This window comes from Coregonus clupeaformis, chromosome 14, assembly GCF_020615455.1.
Source record: "Coregonus clupeaformis isolate EN_2021a chromosome 14, ASM2061545v1, whole genome shotgun sequence".
Lineage (NCBI taxonomy): Eukaryota > Metazoa > Chordata > Actinopteri > Salmoniformes > Salmonidae > Coregonus > Coregonus clupeaformis.
In genome coordinates, this window is record NC_059205.1 from 3768637 (window position 1) to 3787190 (window position 18554).

At 42.3% G+C, this 18554-nt stretch overlaps 1 protein-coding gene across 2 annotated transcripts in view; it reads left to right on the top strand.

Annotated features, from left to right (window-relative positions):
- Positions 1-13415: 13415 nt before the first annotated feature.
- LOC121580599 (nuclear receptor-binding protein 2-like) overlaps positions 13416-18554 on the top strand; it is a 52911-nt gene continuing 47772 nt past the window's right edge. For both annotated transcript variants that reach the window (XM_041895568.2, XM_041895570.2), the window contains exon 1: positions 13416-13864. In XM_041895568.2, the coding sequence (XP_041751502.2) occupies positions 13748-13864 (117 nt within the window). In that variant the 5' untranslated portion in view covers positions 13416-13747. The remainder of the gene's footprint in view (positions 13865-18554) is intronic.

The window sequence follows — 18554 nt, forward strand, 5'->3', positions numbered from 1 at the left end:
CCCCCGGTATATGCCAACATTTATGTGGTCCAATGGGAACAATCAGTCTTCCCCAAATGTATATGTCACGTGTTGCCCTCCTTTATATTTTCCCCAAATTGGATACCAGCCCTTTTTGTATTTTGAGTTTGTGTGTGCGAGTAAATGGTGTAACTAACATTTATTTTAATGAAGTCAACTAAACTTGACCTTAAAATGTGTTTTTATTGCAGACTCCTCCCACTTGGCTCGTCTTCAGGTCTGACACACCTAGGCCTGATCAACTAATGAGCTACCTCTGTAGCTCAACTGGTAGAGCACGGCGCTTGTAACGCCAAGGTAGTGGGTTCGATCCCCGGGACCACCCATACACAAAAATGTATGCACGCATGACTGTAAGTCGCTTTGGATAAAAGCGTCTGCTAAATGGCATATTATATTATTATATTATACCTACAGTGAGGGAAAAAAGTATTTGATCCCCTGCTGATTTTGTACGTTTGCCCACTGACAAAGAAATGATCAGTCTATAATTTTAATGGTAGGTTTATTTAACAGTGAGAGACATAATAACAACAACAAAAAACTGAAAAACGCATGTCAAAAATGTTATAAATTGATTTGCATTTCAATGAGGGAAATAAGTATTTGACCTGCTCTCAATCAGAAAGATTTCTGGCTTCCAGGTGTCTTTTATACAGGTAACGAGCTGAGATTAGGAGCACGCTCTTAAAGGGAGTGCTCCTAATCTCAGCTTGTTACCTGTATAAAAGACACCTGTCCACAGAAGCAATCAATCAATCAGATTCCAAACTCTCCACCATGGCCAAGACCAAAGAGCTCTCCAAGGATGTCAGGGACAAGATTGTAGACCTACACAAGGCTGGAATGCTGGAATGGGCTACAAGACCATCGCCAAGCAGCTTGGTGAGAAGGTGACAACAGTTGGTATGATTATTCACAAATGGAAGAAACACAAAAGAACTGTCAATCTCCCTTGGCCTGGGGCTCCATGCAAGATCTCACCTCGTGGAGTTGCAATGATCATGAGAACGGTGAGGAATCAGCCCAGAACTACACGGGAGGATCTTGCCAATGATCTCAAGGCAGCTGGGACCATAGTCACCAAGAAAACAATTGGTAACACACTACACCGTGAAGGACTGAAATCCTGCAGCGCCCGCAAGGTCCCCCTGCTCAAGAAAGCACATATACAGGGCCGTCTGAAGTTTGCCATTGAACATCTGAATGATTCAGAGGAGAACTAGGTGAAGGTGTTGTGGTCAGATTAAACCAAAATGGAGCTCTTTGGCATCAACTCAACTCGCCGTGTTTGGAGGAGGAGGAATGCTGCCTCTGACCCCAAGAACACCATCCCCACCGTCAAACATGGAGGTGGAAACATTATGCTTTGGGGGTGTTTTTCTGCTAAGGGGACAGGACAACTTCACTGCAGCAAAGGGACGATGGACGGGGCCATGTACCGTCAAATCTTAACAATGACCCAAAACACATGGCCAAGGCAACAAAGGAGTGGCTCAAGAAGAAGCACATTAAGGTCCTGGAGTGGCCTAGCCAGTCTCCAGACCTTAATCCCGTAGAAAATCTGTGGAGGGAGCTGAAGGTTCGAGTTGCCAAACGTCAGCCTCGAAACCTTAATGACTTGGAGAAGATCTGCAAAGAGGAGTGGGACAAAATCCCTCCTGAGATGTGTGCAAACCTGGTGGCCAACTACAAGAAACGTCTGACCTCTGTGATTGCCAACAAGGGTTTTGCCACCAAGTACTAAGTAATGTTTTGCAGAGGGGTCAAATACTTATTTCCCTCATTAAAATGCAAATCAATTTATAACATTTTTGACATGCGTTTTTCTGGATTTTTTTGTTGTTATTCTGTCTCTCACTGTTCAAATAAACCTACCATTTAAAATTATAGACTGATCATTTCTTTGTCAGTGGGCAAACGTACAAAATAAGCAGGGGATCAAATACATTTTTCCCTCACTGTAAGCTCCTTAAAATTGCAGTACGTCACCAAAATATGAGGAGATAGGTGCGTAGGTAGGGGAAAAGAAAATGTAATTTGTCACATGCGCTGAACACAACATGTGGTTTCCACTAGATAGCACTAAAAATCACGGGAAGGGTTAGGCATAAGGTTAGGCAGAGTGGTTAAGGTTAGGTTTTAAATCACATTTACCATCACACTACCACTTGGTATGAGGTTCTTACTGTGGAATGCATTGTTCGGTTTTCGCCAGACATGTCGGGACCCATGTCGTCCACAAAGTAGACTCAAGTTTGCTATATCCAGCAACTTCGCACAGCCATTGAAGAGGAGTGGGACAACATTCCACAGGCCACAATCAACAGCCTGATCTGCATGAGGCAACTGGTGATCACACTAGATACTGACTGGTTTTCTGATCCATGCCCCTACCTTTTAAAAAAAAAAGTATCTGTGTGACCAACATATGCTTATCTGTATTCCCAGTCATGTGAAATCCATAGATTAGGGCCTAATTTATTTATTTCAATTGACTGATTTCCGTATATGAACTATAACTCAGTAACATCTTTGACGTTTTTGCATGTTGCGTTTATTTTTGTTCAGTGTATGTGTGTATATACAGCACCAGTCAAAAGTTTGGACACACCTACTCATTCAAGGGTTTTTCTTTATTTTTACATTGTAGAATAATAGTGAAGAGATCAAAACTATGAAATAACACATATGGAATCATGTAGTAACCAAAAAAGTGTTAAACAAATCAAAATATATTTTATATTTGAGATTCTTCAAATAGCCACCCTTTGCCTTGATGACAGCTTTGCACACTCTTGGCATTCTCTCAACCAGCTTCATGAGGTTGTCACCTGGAAGCATTTCAATTAACAGGTGTGCCTTCTTAAAAGTTAATTTGTGGAATTTCTTTCCTTCTGTAATTTAAAGGTTAACAATGTGTTCGTAAATGTGTATTTAGATTTTGATAAGGTCCTTACATTAATTACTGAATATTGAAAAATACAAACATTCTCATTTAAACACTCCTTCGGGTTTAATAGTTAATGTAGTCCTATTGTTTGACAATATGAGCCTACTCCAGTTCCAGAGATGGATATCTGATTGTTTTTTAAGTTTGGGACCCATTTTATACTGAGAAATTGGCATTTTAGGCAATGAGTACATTTACATGCACACCAATATCCAGTAATTATTCGGGATACTCAAGTATTGTGTTTTTGAGTTGATGCATATAAACATCATATCCTGTTTTACAACAACCCCAAAAAGCTTGTATCCCAGTTATGGGAAACCCAGATAAGATGCCTAGGATATACTAATCTAAGATGGAGTACTATGGCATGGAAACATCTTATCCCGTTTACTGTTGTGTTTTAGGTTTGCGCAGGCTGTATCACATATCATGGATGATGTTTTTCATCCGATTTGGCTCAGGTATTTGAACCAGCGACCTTTCGGTTACTGGCCCACAATCTAACCGCTAGGCTACCTGCCGACCAATTACACCAATTCCTGATTTGTAGCATCTACAGAATAAGACCACAATATCGCATGTCTCACAGCTAGAGTTGAGCGGGGATGAACGGATTCAGCTGAGTCAGTCGTCCTCCGGTCATGGCTAGAAGGGATCCAGCTTTTGTCATGGCTAGAAGGATCCAGCTTTTGTCAAATTAACATCAAAAGCTTTAGATTGCATTTTAGCTAACCCTTTTCCTAACTTGAACCTAATTCTCCTTACCTGCTGCGTAAGTAAAATCTGACGTTATTTGACAAAAGCCTTTAGGCATGACCTCGTCCTCCCCAGCTAGCTAGTTAATGTGCTTGTGGTTAGAAACTTCAGCGAGAATGTGAAACTTGTCTGCTATTCTACTCTAAATATAATCAAGGTGGATAGAGCAAATAGGCTACGTTAGCTCCCACCAGCAACATGTAATACAGCTGCCTGGTGGGAAACAACAGTGGGAAGCACTGGTCATTCACACCTGCTTGTCGTTGTTAGCTAATTGGCATGTCATGGTGACATCCAGATTCCAGATGGTGACCAATACTACAAGTTATTTCTCCCTCGCCCATCAAAATAAACATCACTTTAAGTTTTAACTAACGTCTTGCTGCTGTTGTTGCTGGGTAGGACTTATTAGGACAACTGACTGAACCGAATCCATTCGTCTCCACTCGGGGTTGCCATGTCTGCGATTTTCTCACCAAATTGGGCTACGACTGACTGAACCGAAAATACACACCTACCCACCATTCTTATGTTATGGCCAACAGAATTTGTGTAGCGTTATTTAAAAATAGGGGTAGGGTTGTAGAGAATCGAAGGACCATGAATATAATAAGAAACCTTAGGTGCTGGCTTAAGGCCGGTAACAACCACTACTGAATGTCCGGTCAGAACAAGGATGAAGTGGATGTCCAGGTTAAGGGGAGTTTCATGGAAGATGTCCACACTCACACACACACATCAAACACACATCTAAGGGTTAACACACTTGAAAGTCCTACTCTCGTCGGCTACAGAGATCGGGAGCCCGCAGGCCTCGTGAGCAGCAGGGCTCACGACGGCGGCTCTGTGTTGTTTTCCTCGAAGCGGGCGAAGAAGGTGTTTAGCTTGTCTGGGAGTGAGGCGTCGGTGTCCGCGATGTGGCTGGTTTTCCCTTTATAATTATAAGTCCCTGCCACATGTGTCTCGTGTCTGAGCCATCGACACCATGGTGTCGGCTTGAGGGGGGATATAAACGGCCATGCCAAGAACCGATGAGAATTCTCTTGGGTGGTAATGGTGTCTGCATTTGATGGCGAGGTAGTCCAGATCGAGAGAGCAAAAGGTATTCCGTTTTTGCACGTTACCACGGTCACACCATGAGTTATTAATGAAACACCCCATCCACCTTTACTTTTCTTGGAGAGTTATTTCGTCCTGTCCGCTCAATGAACCCAGCAGACTCTATGGACGGAGACTGTGTAATTTGGTAGAGTCATGTCTCAGTAAGACTTTTTTTTTTATTTTTTTTTTTACAATCTCTCGTGTCCCTTTTGGAAGGAGATCCTCGCCCTGAGCTCGTCATAATGTCCAGAGACTGTACATTAGCAAGTAATGTAGTCAGAAGCGGTGGGTGGTTTGCCCTCCTTCGGAGTCTGACTAGAACGCCAGCTTTCCTATGGCGTCTTTTTGGTAGAGCACACGGGATGAATGGAGCTGCTTTGGGTAGTCCAAACAGAGGTTTTGGGAAGTCATTTGTGGGGCTCTAATTTCCAGAAGTTCTTGTCGGTTATAGGACATTATACCATAAACGTTTTGAGCAAATAAAGTAAGAATTAACACCCCCCCAAATTGCATTTTATATTTTTGTTCAATGTATAAATATAGCGTGTGACCCGAACGGAATGACCCTGCTCGCTGAACGACGACAGTGAACCTCTGCTCTCTAGTCTGCCTAAAAGGGGAGATTGACGTCAATCTGATCTGTTTTGAGTGCATACTTTTCTTTAAAAGTTTTCTTTTACTTTTTAGGGTTTCCTTTGATTTACGTTACTGATGAAACTTTTTCCTCCATTTCCAGTGGTGGAAAAAGTACTCATTTGTCATACTTAAGTAAAAGGAAAGATACCTTAATAGAAAATTACTCAAGTAAAAGTCTAAAAGTATCTGGTTTTAAATGTACTTAAGTACAGTGGTGGAAAAAGTACCCAATTTGTCACACTTGAGTAAAAGTTAAAAATAAATGCTATACATCAAATTGCTTATATTACGCAAACAAGACAACCATTTTTTTATTTTATTTTTACGGACAGACAGGCAATAATTTACAAACGCAGTATTTTGTGTTTAGTGAGTCCACCAGATCAGTGGCAGAAGGGATGACAACGCGTTATATTGATAGTTGCATGAATTGGACCATAATTCCGTCCTGCCTGAGCATTAATGAATAATTTTTGGTGTTAGGGAAAATGCATGGGAGTAAAAAGTACATTATTTTGTATACAGTTGAAGTCGGAAGTTTACATACGCCTTAGCCAAATACATTTAAACTCAGTTTTTCACAATTCCTGACATTTAATCCCAGTAAAAATTCCCTGATTTAGGTCAGTTAGGATAACCACTTTATTTTAAGAATGTGAAATGTCAGAATAATAGTAGAGAGAATGATTTATTTCAGCTTTTATTTCTTTCATCACATTCCCAGTGGGTCAGAAGTTTACATACACTCAATTAGTATTTGGTAGCATTGCCTTGAAATTGTTTAACTTGGGTCAAACATTTAGGGTAGCCTTCCACAAGCTTCCCACAATAAGTTGGGTGAATTTTGGCCCATTTCTCCTGACAGAGCTGGTGTAACTGAGTCAGATTTGTAGGCCTCCTTGCTCGCACATGCTTTTTCACTTCTGCCCACACATTTTCTATAGGATTGAGGTCAGGGCTTTGTGATGGCCACTCCAATACCTTGACTTTGTTGTCTTTAAGCCATTTTGCCACAACTTTGGAAGTATGCTTAGGGTCATTGTCCATTTGGAAGACCCATTTGCGACCAAGCTTTAACTTCCTGACTGATGTCTTGATGTTGCTTCAATATATCCACATAATTTTCCTTCCTCATGATGCCATCTATTTTGTGAAGTGCACCAGTCCCTCCTGCAGAAAAGCACCCCCACAGCATGATGCTGCCACCCCAGTGCTTCACGGTTGGGATGGTGTTCTTCGGCTTGCAAGTAACCCCCTTTTTCCTCCAAACATAACGATGGTCATTATGGCCAAACAATTCTATTTTTGTTTCATCAGACCAGAGGACATTTCTCCAAAAAGTACAATCTTTGTCCCCATGTGCAGTTGCAAACCGTAGTCTTGCTTTTTTATGGCGGTTTTGGAGCAGTGGCTTCTTCCTTGCTGAGCGGCCTTTCAGGTTACGTCGATATAGGACTTGTTTTACTGTGGATATAGATACTTTTGTACTTGTTTCCTCCAGCATCTTTCACAAGTTCCTTTGCTGTTGTTCTGGGATTGATTTGTACTTTTCGCACCAAAGTACGTTCATCTCTAGGAGACAGAATGCGTCTCCTTCCTGAGCGGTATGACGGCTGCGTGGTCCCATGGTGTTTATACTTGCGTACTATTGTTTGTACAGATTGAAATTGCTCCCAAGGATGAACCAAACCTGTGGAGGTCTAACCATTTTTTTCTGAGGTCTTGGCTGATTTCTTTTGATTTTCCCATGATGTCAAGCAAAGAGGCACTGAGTTTGAAGGTAGGCCTTGAAATACATCCACAGGTACACCTCCAATTGACTCAAATGATGTCAATTAGCCTATCAGAAGATTCTAAAGCCATGACATCATTTTCTGGAATTTTCCAAGCTGTTTAAAGGCACAGTCAACTTGGTGTATGTAAGCTTCTGACCCACTGGAATTGTGATACAGTGAATTATAAGTGAAATAATCTGTCTGGAAACAATTGTTGGAAAAATGACTTGTTTCATGCACAAAGTAGATGTCCTAACAGACTTGCCAAAACTATAGTTTGTTAAGAAGACATTTGTGGAGTGGTTGAAAAACGAGTTTTAATGACTCCAACCTAAGTGTATGTAAAATTCCGACTTCAACTGTATATAGTGTATGTGGACACACCTTCAAATTAGTGGATTCGGCTATTTCAGCCACACCCGTTGCTGACAGGTGTATAAAATCGAGCACACTGCCATGCAATCTCCATAGACAAACATTGGCAGTAGAATGGCCTTACTGAAGAGCTCAGTGACTTTCAACGTGGCACCGTCATAGGAGGCCACCTTTCCAACAAGTCAGTTTGTCAAATTTCTGCCCTGCTAGAGCTGCCCCAGTCAACTGTAAGTGCTGTTATTGTGAAGTGGAAACGTCTAGGAGCAACAAGTAGCGCGTAAAAATCGTCTGTACTCGGTTGTAACATTCACTACCAAGTTCCAAACTGACTCTGGAAGCAACGTCAGCACAAGAACTGTTCGTCCGGAGCTTCATGAAATGGGTTTCCATGGCCGAGCAGTCACACACAAGCCTAAGATCACAGTGCGCAATGCCAAGCGTCGGCTGGAGTGGTGTAAAGCTCGCCGCCATTGGACTCTGGAGCAAAGGAAACGCCTTCTCTGGAGTGATGAATCACGCTTCACCATCTGGCAGTCCGTCGGACGAATCTGGTTTGGCGGATGCCAGGAGAACGCTACCTGCCCGAATGCATAGTGCCAACTGTAAAGTTTGGTGGAGGAGGAATAATGGTCTGGGGCTGTTTTTCATGGTTCGGGCTAGGCCCCTTAGTTCAAGTGAAGGGAAATCTTAATGCTACAGCATACAATGACATTCTAGACTATTCTGTGCTTCCAACTTTGTGGCAACAGTTTGGGGAAGGCCCTTTCCTGTTTCATTATGACAATACCCCCGTGCACAAAGCGAGGGCCATACAGAAATGGTTTGTCGAGATTGGTGTGGAAGAACCTGACTGGCCTGCACAGAGCCCTGACCTCAACCCCATCGAACACCTTTAGGATTAATTGGAACGCCGACTGCAAGCCAGGCCTAATCGCCCAACATCAGTGCCCGACCTCACTAATGCTCGTGGTTGAATGGAAGCAAGTCGCCGCAGCAATGTTCCAACATCTAGTGGAAAGCCTTCCCAGAAGAGTGGAGGCTGGTATAGCAGCAAATGGGGGACCAACTCCATATTAACACCCATGATTTTGGAATGAGATGTTCGACGAGCAGGTGTCCACATACCTTTGGTTATGTAGTGTATTTTCTTTAGGAATGTAGTGGATTAAAAGTTGTCAAAAATATAAATAGTAAAGCAAAGTATACAGTGAGGGAAGAAAGTATGTATTTGATCCCCTGCTGATTTTGTACGTTTGCCAACTGACAAAGAAATGATCAGTCTATAATTTTAATGGTAGGTTTATTTGAACAGTGAGAGACAGAATAACAACAAAAAAATCCAGAAAAACGCATGTCAAAAATGTTATAAATTGATTTGCATTTTAATGAGGGAAATATGTATTTGACCCCCTCTCAATCAGAAAGATTTCTGGCTCCCAGGTGTCTTTTATACAGGTAACGAGCTGAGATTAGGAGCACACTCTTAAAGGGAGTGCTACTAATCTCAGCTTGCTTCTGTGGACAGGTGTCTTTTATACAGGTAACAATCAATCGATCAGATTTCAAACTCTCCACCATGGCCAAGACCAAAGAGCTCTCCAAGGATGTCAGGGACAAGATTGTAGACCTACACAAGGCTGGAATGGGCTACAAGACCATCGCCAAGCAGCTTGGTGAGAAGGTGACAACAGTTGGTATGATTATTCACAAATGGAAGAAACACAAAATAACTGTCAATCTCCCTCGGCCTGGGGCTCCATGCAAGATCTCACCTTGTGGAGTTGCAATGATCATGAGAACGGTGAGGAATCAGCCCAGAACTACACGGGAGGATCTTGTCAATGATCTCAAGGCAGCTGGGACCATAGTCACCAAAAAAACAATTGGTAACACACTACGCCGTGAAGGACTGAAATCCTGCAGCGCCCGCAAGGTCCCCCTGCTAAAGAAAGCACATATACAGGCCCCTCTGAAGTTTGCCAATGAACACCTTAATGATTCAGAGGAGAACTGGGTGAAGGTGTTGTGGTCAGATGAGACAAAAATCGAGCTCTTTGGCATCAACTCAACTCGCCGTGTTTGGAGGAGGAGGAATGCTGCCTATGACCCCAAGAACACCATCCCCACCGTCAAACATGGAGGTGGAAACATTATGCTTTGGGGGTGTTTTTCTGCTAAGGGGACAGGACAACTTCACCGCATCAAAGGGACGATGGACGGGGCCATGTACCATCAAATCTTGGGTGAGAACCTCCTTCCCTCAGCCAGGGCATTGAAAATGGGTCGTGGATGGGTATTCCAGCATGACAATGACCCAAAACACACGGCCAAGGCAACAAAGGAGTGGCTCAAGAAGAAGCACATTAAGGTCCTGGAGTAGCCTAGCCAGTCTCCAGACCTTAACCCATAGAAAATCTGTGGAGGGAACTGAATGTTCGAGTTGCCAAACGTCAGCCTCAAAACCTTAATGACTTGGAGAAGATCTGCAAAGAGGAGTGGGACAAAATCCCTCCTGAGATGTGTGTAAACCTGGTGGCCAAGTACAAGAAACGTCTGACCTCTGTGATTGCCAACAAGGGATTTGCCACCAAGTACTAAGTCATGTTTTGCAGAGGGGTCAAATACTTATTTCCCTCATTAAAATGCAAATCAATTTATAACATTTTTGACATGAGTTTTTCTGGATTTTGTTGTTGTTATTCTGTCTCTCATTGTTCAAATAAACCTACCATTAAAATTATAGACTGATCATGTCTTTGTCAGTGGGCAAAATGTACAAAATCAGCAGGGGATCAAATACTTTCCCCCCCCCCCCACTGTAGATACCCTAAAAAAACGACTTAAGTAGTACTTTAAATTATTTTTACCAATGTCCTTTTCCAGACGTGGCCTGCCGAGACGACACCGCCAAGGCCATGACTACCTGGTCGGAACCCCGTGATGCCACCGCAGAATTGACGAACGGTAAATTACTAGAACCATGGGCTGTAGCGTGCATTTGGTGTGGACGGGCCTGTCAATGTCTCTGTGTTGGATCATTCTTGAATTAAGGTGGGATTTGGGCAACATAATTTTCCTATATTTGTTTTTATCTCAATTTATTTGGGTACATCTTCCCATTCTAAATCAACTAATATGGTTGCTTAATAAGTATGTATCATTTTTACCATTTATGATAACATTAGTTATAATTACCACCAGTAGGAGAAGCAGGGCTTGAAACTAACTTTTTCATCCACCACCCACTGTGGCAGCACTAAGATTTTTTTTACCAGCCAATGGTGGAATGGATGAGCATGACTTGAGTCTTTTAACCAAAATATCACAGATTAGACAAAAAATGGGTCATGGCTAAAAGCTTTTGTCAGAATTGACTTTTCGTGGCAGGTTTAGGAAAAATGCATTTATTTTACCTTCATTTTATCAGGGAGTCATACTAAGACCAAGGTCTATTTTACAGATGAACCTTGAATTACATAAATTACAGAAAATACACACATCAAAATATAAATGCAAGCAGAAAGAAAAACACTGTCATAAAAAACAAACACATTCATCAGTAATAAGGTCCACAATCAGCTTTCTGAATTGCCCTAGAGGCAACAGAACATCAAATTTAAGAACATTTTGAAGATTGTTCCACAAATAAGCTGCAAGAAAACTAAAAGCTGATTAGCTAACTCAGTACAGACCAAAGGAATTTCCAGAGTTAGCCATCCCTGAGACCTGGTGTGGTAACTCATATATTTTTCTGTTCCCAAAAATAAAATCTGTTAACGAACCCAGTGCACTAAGTTTTATAGACTTTATGTTTTGCCAAAGTTTTTAAAAAATTGCGTTGTTTAGAAGGAGTGCAAGGTCGAATTGAGTTTGAGCACACATGCACTTCACAGAGTCCCTAACAGAAATATGCAAATACATGCTACAACAGGCCAATAGGATCTCGCTAGCTCGTGCTTGGCTTTGCCCGCCTCCTTGCTTGTTCTGCTCACTATGCTTCATTTGCTCCCACTGTAAACAACACAGATTAATTATCTTGGTTTAGTTATAAATATCTTTGATATCTGACTAGTACCCTCAAACATTGAAAAACCAACCTAGCTTGTGAACAAAACAATGCGAATAATCAAGAAACACAAGGACAAAGTCTCCCTTTAGTAGACGTTCGGCAAATTATACCAACTTTTATGTCTGTGTTACAAAGCCTCTAAAAACGACTCTTCAGCACTTCAGTCACAGTGCGCACAGATCCCCAGCCAGGCAGTGTTACTGCGTGTCATTATAGGATTCGTAGCTACTGCAGGATTTATTTCACTGTAAATGTGCTCATACTTGACTGCTAACTATTTGTATTCTCAAATGCGAGCGAAATGCTTGCACTGTGGAGCCCTGACCACCCGCCATCTGTCCGCAGATGCCAAAATGTGGCTAGGCCCTGAGGAATAGTAACACCAATGATGGTATCACCAATGAGACATTTTTTTGGGTAAATTAGGATTTTCTGAAATGGAGGCCACAAATGCTCAAATCTAAGGTTGTCATTCCTTTAAAAAAAAAAATTGTACTAAAGTGATATGATTAATCATTTTGCTCACAATTGTTATTTCCCTTCATTTAAATGCAGTAACACCAAGTGACACTGGATTTAGACACACCTGTATTAAAGAATATTAGCCAATCACACCCTTTTAGTAAGTCATAAACGTGAGAACCCTATAGCTGTTTGCCACTGGAGAGAATGCTCAAGTTCCTTATATCATTAATGAGTGATTTTCGGGGCGGTAACACCAATGACAAAACTGAGGGACACACATAATATTAGTTTAAAAAAATAGGTCTTGAAATAGCGTTTGTTTTTATTGATTTATACAATATATTAAATACTTGTGTTCACTTTCTAGCATTCAAATACATTTGAGATGTCTAAATCCCAAAAACATGACACTTCAACTCCACACTAAGCAAACCAATTTGCTTACCCTAAGTGCTTTAAACAATGCATAGACAAAGTATTCCAGTATAAAATGACTTGCATTATGTTTTATCATTGATAAACAGTTCAATATAAACAAAAAAACATTTATGATTTGTAACTATTAGTAATTTTATCATGGTTGCAAAAGCAAGGGACGCAAATGCCACCGCAATTCAAGAACGGCCCTGTTGTTTGGATTTGTTGTTATTTGCCTGTAACCAGTTCAAGAGAAAAGAAAAACGGTAATCTCTGACTGTCTGCCCCCGGCCTGTGTTTGTGGTTTTGGGATCCTAAAGAACCATGGGTATTGACAAATACGCATTAGACCTAATGTGAACACATTATGGAATGTAATCTCTCCTGTACAACCCAAAGGAAATTGCGAATCATTGCAATAGCCTATTAAACATAAATAGACTATGAAAGACAATGTAAAATAAAAAAAGAGGGAACTACATGAGAGGTAGCTATGCTAGGAGGTGGGTAAAAAAAAGACTGCACCTCCTTTAAATTGGTGTGCGCTTTCGTTTCAGTCTTTACGGTAGTATTTACATTAGAAGAAACTCAGGAAGAGGCCAAAGATCGCAGAAAATAGTCCGATGGAAAGGAAATAATGGAAAGATCTCAATTGGACCCTCCTTGCGTCCTCTCTCCTCGTATCCTTCTCAAAACCAATTGGATGAAAAAGTCAGAGGTCCCGCCCCTCTGACATTCTCCTCCAATGGATTTTGAGAAGGAGACGAGGAGAGAGGGCACAAGAAGAATACGATTGAGATCTTCTCATTGATCCTTTTTTTTACAAAAGCCGCAGAGGCCGCTACAGAAAGACTATAGTGTGGCATACCACCCGCTCTTACTTCAAGCACAGTTCAGCGGCGGCTGTGCGTGTTTCAGCACGTGCTGGAAGATCCACCCTTGGCTCTTTCTTGGGGAATGCGCTTCTTTTGACAACTTGTTTGATATGGTTTGAGAGGACGACACGGACTGCAGGTTAAACCGTAGCATTCGTAGCAGTTTCTACTATATTCTAAAGAAGGGGACACACATTTTGCAACCTATGCAAATCGGATGAATCTTGGTAGGCTAAACACAGGAATTGAGTTTATGCGCGCGCGTTCCTAAAAAAAAAAAAGGGGGACTGACTGGATTGAAATGACCATGTCCGAGGAGAAGAGTTCGGGGTCCGGGGGGAAAGAGGAAGAGAGCGAGGATGAGAGTGAAATCTTGGAAGAAAGCCCCTGCGGCCGCTGGCAGAAGCGAAAGGAGCAGGTACTGTATTGCTCAGATAATTGTTAAATTCATGGATGACATGCCCAAAGTACAGCTTGTTTTAGTTAGCCATTGAATGCCGAAGTCTTCAGTTGCGCAATAAGGGTCACGTTCAGGTGGGTGCAATGTTGCAGATTGAATCATTATGTCAGCTCTATGCATTTCTCTGTTCCACTAGCCTTACATGACAGAGAAATATGTCCGCTCAACTCAATGTCTTTTTATATTTGAATGTTCTGAATTGTTGTAGTTAGCTTACAACAAAAATGCTAAAAATTCTTAACATTCTTACAAATATGTTTTGTCATATTTTGTTTTGTCATTGCATCATTTATTATGAAAATATGTCTAGAACGCCTTACAAACACTCCAGTCCAACTCATTTCATTAAGATCTCCCTTCTTAAGACATTGTTTGGGATGCACAGAATATAGGATTATTATATCAAATTGATAGGTAAAATGGTTCTTTGGGCATTTGAAGATCTGTTGATCTATGCAGAACAGGTGTACCTCAAACACACAATGCCTTTAAAGGGGAAATCTGCAGTTAAAACAAAGCGACACCCCACCTCTGTTTTGGTAAATAGCTAAAGGATGGGGCTGGAAAATTGTAACCAATCTCAAATTAATTGACAGCGCTATGGATGCAAAGACTGACCATCCATGAGATCATAATTATAGTTTTAACCCTGTTTTGAGGCTATACGGTGTTTGTTTATAATTAAATTGTTTACAAACGTTGGCGCAAAACATGCTTATATTTTGGGTTCTGATGGGGTAGGACAGTTTTACTAAACTCATTAGGCATTTATAAGTTTTATTCTTCAATAATCAATGCAATAATCAGCAATCTTAGGTTGCCCTTTATCCACTTTAATTTTGTTCTGATGCTTGGAAACATCCAAGTAGGATCCCATGGGCAAATAGCAGAACACACTATGTCTACAAAGTATATACATAGGCAAGATTATGGACAACAACAATTGTGTGAAAACGGTTCCATGTCAAAATGGTAGTAGCGCATTCTCGACAGTTGAAATTAGGCGTTGAAGTGACAATTGAACAGCAGTAAATATTACAGATTGCACCTTTTTAGGCTTCAGAGATGTGAGCCTCATGAGCTACTGTCCTTTTCTCTTGTGCAGCTGATGTAGCAGTGCTGTTCTGCAGTGACGGGGAATCATTTAGGCCTGGCTGTGTACATTTACATTTTACATTTACGTCATTTAGCAGACGCTCTTATCCAGAGCGACTTACATTATTATTATTTTTTTATACCCCCGTGGGAAACGAACCCACAACCCTGGCGTTGCAAACGCCATGCTCTACCAACTGAGCTACATCCCTGCCGGCCATTCCCTCCCCTACCCTAGACAACGCTGGGCCAATTGTGCGCCGCCCCATTGGTCTCCCGGTCACGGCCGGCTACGACAGAGCCTGGATTCGAACCAGGATCTCTAGTGGCACAGCTAGCACTGCGATGCAGTGCCTTAGACCACTGCGCCACTCGGGAGACTCAAGAGATGGGGCGGCAGGTAGATGGGGTCGGCAGGTAGCCTAGCGTTTAAGAATGTTGGGCCAGTAAGGTTGCTGGTTCGAATCCCTGAGCCGGCAAAGGGGGGATAATCTGCTGTTCTGCCCTTGATCAAGGCAGTTAACCCCCCAACAACACCCGCTCCTCGGTCGCCGATGACATGGACGTCGATTTAAGGCAGCCCCCCGCACCTCTCTGAATGCATTCAGTTGTGCAACTGACTAGAAATCCTGCCCCCTGACAGACTATGACAGCATAGGGATTGGGTGTGTAACTGCGGCTGGGGTAATAATGTACCTGTGAATGGGTGCTGAAGTGTGGTATGTACGTAGACACACTTCCCTGTGAAATCCAATAACTATGATTGAAGTACTATGAGGGGCCCAAGCATACCACGTGTAGGTGGCACGCTGTCATCAACATTTGGGCGAAGGGGGCATAGCCATAGTAGGCCTCTGTTGCAAAAATTGTCCAACTTTAGAGAGATGATGATCTGCAGGTTTTCGTTCCTCCCTTCCATGTTTTCTCACATCTTTTACATTCAGCAGTGGTCCTGCGGGCTTACTCGGTGCTCTGACAACTGGGCAAAGTCATGGTCATACCAATATGGGCCAATGAGCGTCCAGTCAATCAAATCAGCATGTTATGAGTAACTTTTACACAACAATGCCAGCTACACAGGGCTGCTGAGTTTGTGTTCGCCCATTGCATTCTCTAGATAAAAGTGTGTATATATATATAGTGTGTGTGTGTGTGTGTGTGTGTGTGTGTGTGTGTATGTATACAAACGTATCATGTTTAAACAAATGTGGCCGATAATAGGGGTTGTCTGACCCAGTCACCCCCTAACTCGGCACCTATGATACCATACCTCTCTGTCCCCCTCCCATAAAGTCTGTGTGAAGGCAGAGTGATGTCACTGTTTTCCCCTCATACTTGTATGTGTGTTAGTTTGTCAAGGGGCTTGAGGGCAGGGTGTGTCGTGTTAGAACGAGCCACTCATACAAAGGCTGAAAGCCAGGTTTGTTTGCAGTGATTTTTTGCTCAGGATGTTTAGCGCCGTCGCTCTGAGGAATGCCTGTTAGGTTTTACGAGGAGGCTTGAAAGGCAGCACCTCTGTGTTTCTAGGAAACCGCAAGTATGAGTAAAGGGCAATGAATGAGTCCTGGTGAAAACAGATCTCAGAAATTGCCAACATTAGCCTCTTGTCTTTTGCTTTCATGGGCAGTGTGTTTCCTTCTTCGTCCAGGCATGAAACCCCAGTTTGTATATTTCATAAAATGTATTTTCCGGTCTGTTCTCTACGTAGGTATACCTTTACAGTGCTGGTTAGATTATTGTTCTCCTGCTAGGACCCAGTATGATTAAGACTTTACATAGAAAAGGCCTAATAATTGTAAACTTCACATACTAGAGTTTTGAAGTATACCTAGCTAGCCCTTGGCAGTACACCTAGCTAGCCCTTGGCAGTACACCTAGCTAGCCCTTGGCAGTACACCTAGCTAGCCCTTGGCAGTACACCTAGCTAGCCCTTGGCAGTACACCTAGCTAGCCCTTGGCAGTACACCTAGCTAGCCCTTGGCAGTATACCTAGCTAGCCCTTGGCAGTATACCTAGCTAGCCCTTGGCAGTATACCTAGCTAGCCCTTGGCAGTATACCTAGCTAGCCCTTGGCAGTATACCTAGCTATCCCTTGGCAGTACACCTAGCTAGCCCTTGGCAGTACACCTAGCTAGCCCTTGGCAGTACACCTAGCTAGCCCTTGGCAGTACACCTACCTAACCCTAACCCTTGGGGGCATCAGCACTCCTTTTGTCAACCTTGACGAGGGATCAGCATTGTTCAGATTTGAATGACAAATCCAACACAAAAGACTGCAATTATGTTATTTATTATAATAAATGACTGCAGTTATCTGTTAGCCGATTCTCTTTTCCACATATTTGACATACTGTTGCCAGAGACTTTGCGCTACAGAGGGGTCGGCAGATTACCATAGCAATGAGAATTGTTTTATTTTACCTTTTTTAGCTATTTACAAAGCCGACAATTTAGACAACCTGTCAGTGTACCCTGCAATTAAATGAGCGAGTGTTGTAAACTGGGACTACTGGAAGGTACTGACTGACACTACATAACAGGAAACACCACATTCCTCTGCCAATGTGTAGCTGTCTATAAGACCGTCTTCTACAGAACAGGCAGCCTATATACACATTTCTAGGTTTTTAGATCTGAGTCATCCAGAGTTTGCACATTGGATGATTCATATACAAACTGCATACATCATTCATTTAGCACACAGCTGATACATAGAAAATGTTATTTTTGCTGATGTTTCCAAATGCATTCAATAATTCAGGCAGACGCTATCGTCGTTAGCATCTGAGACCACAGAAAGCACCATAGTAGCACAATAGAAATCCTTGTTCGTCGAATGACAGCAAACACGCACCATCACAAGACTACCATTAGCTGGCGGATCTGATCTCGGACCGGATGGAGGGATGCCTGGCTGGGCCAGGGGAATTAAATGAGAGTAGATTCAATCTTTCGAAAATCCAGCTGTCATCATTCTCCAGGACATTAGCTTTGATCGGGCCACCTCTGTTCACATTTGACAAGGCGTTCCAAGTAAACTCATACAACTTTTTCAAATGGTTAGTGTACACAAGCCTTTGCAACTGAGACTTTTTTAAAAACGTAATCCTCTCATGTGGGCACTATTGAAATTAAGCGACATATAGACTGACCCAGACTCTTAAACTTGCACGGACACTCGCTCTCTTAGTCTAACCTTCCCTTTTGGCAGCCGATCAGCAGAGTGAGCCCCATTGCAGAGTCATAGCTGTGAAAATATGACAAAAGCATGAGCTATGGCTGGAGATCACCTCCAACTTTCCATCAGGAAAGCCCTCATGCTTGTGCGCTGATCTTTTGTAGTGGACTCAAGGTTTACTGATTTTGAGGAAGACCGGAATAAACGCAGTACATCATCATTCTATCATCTGCAGGTTCTACCGTATAGGGGGATAAACATTTATGGGGAGCGTTTTAATTTATTTGGGGAAAAACAGGATTTTGTTCAAAAAGCTTTACTTGTCTGCGAAAAGAACATCAATACTTGGGGAATAAAATGGGACCTTTTAGAGAT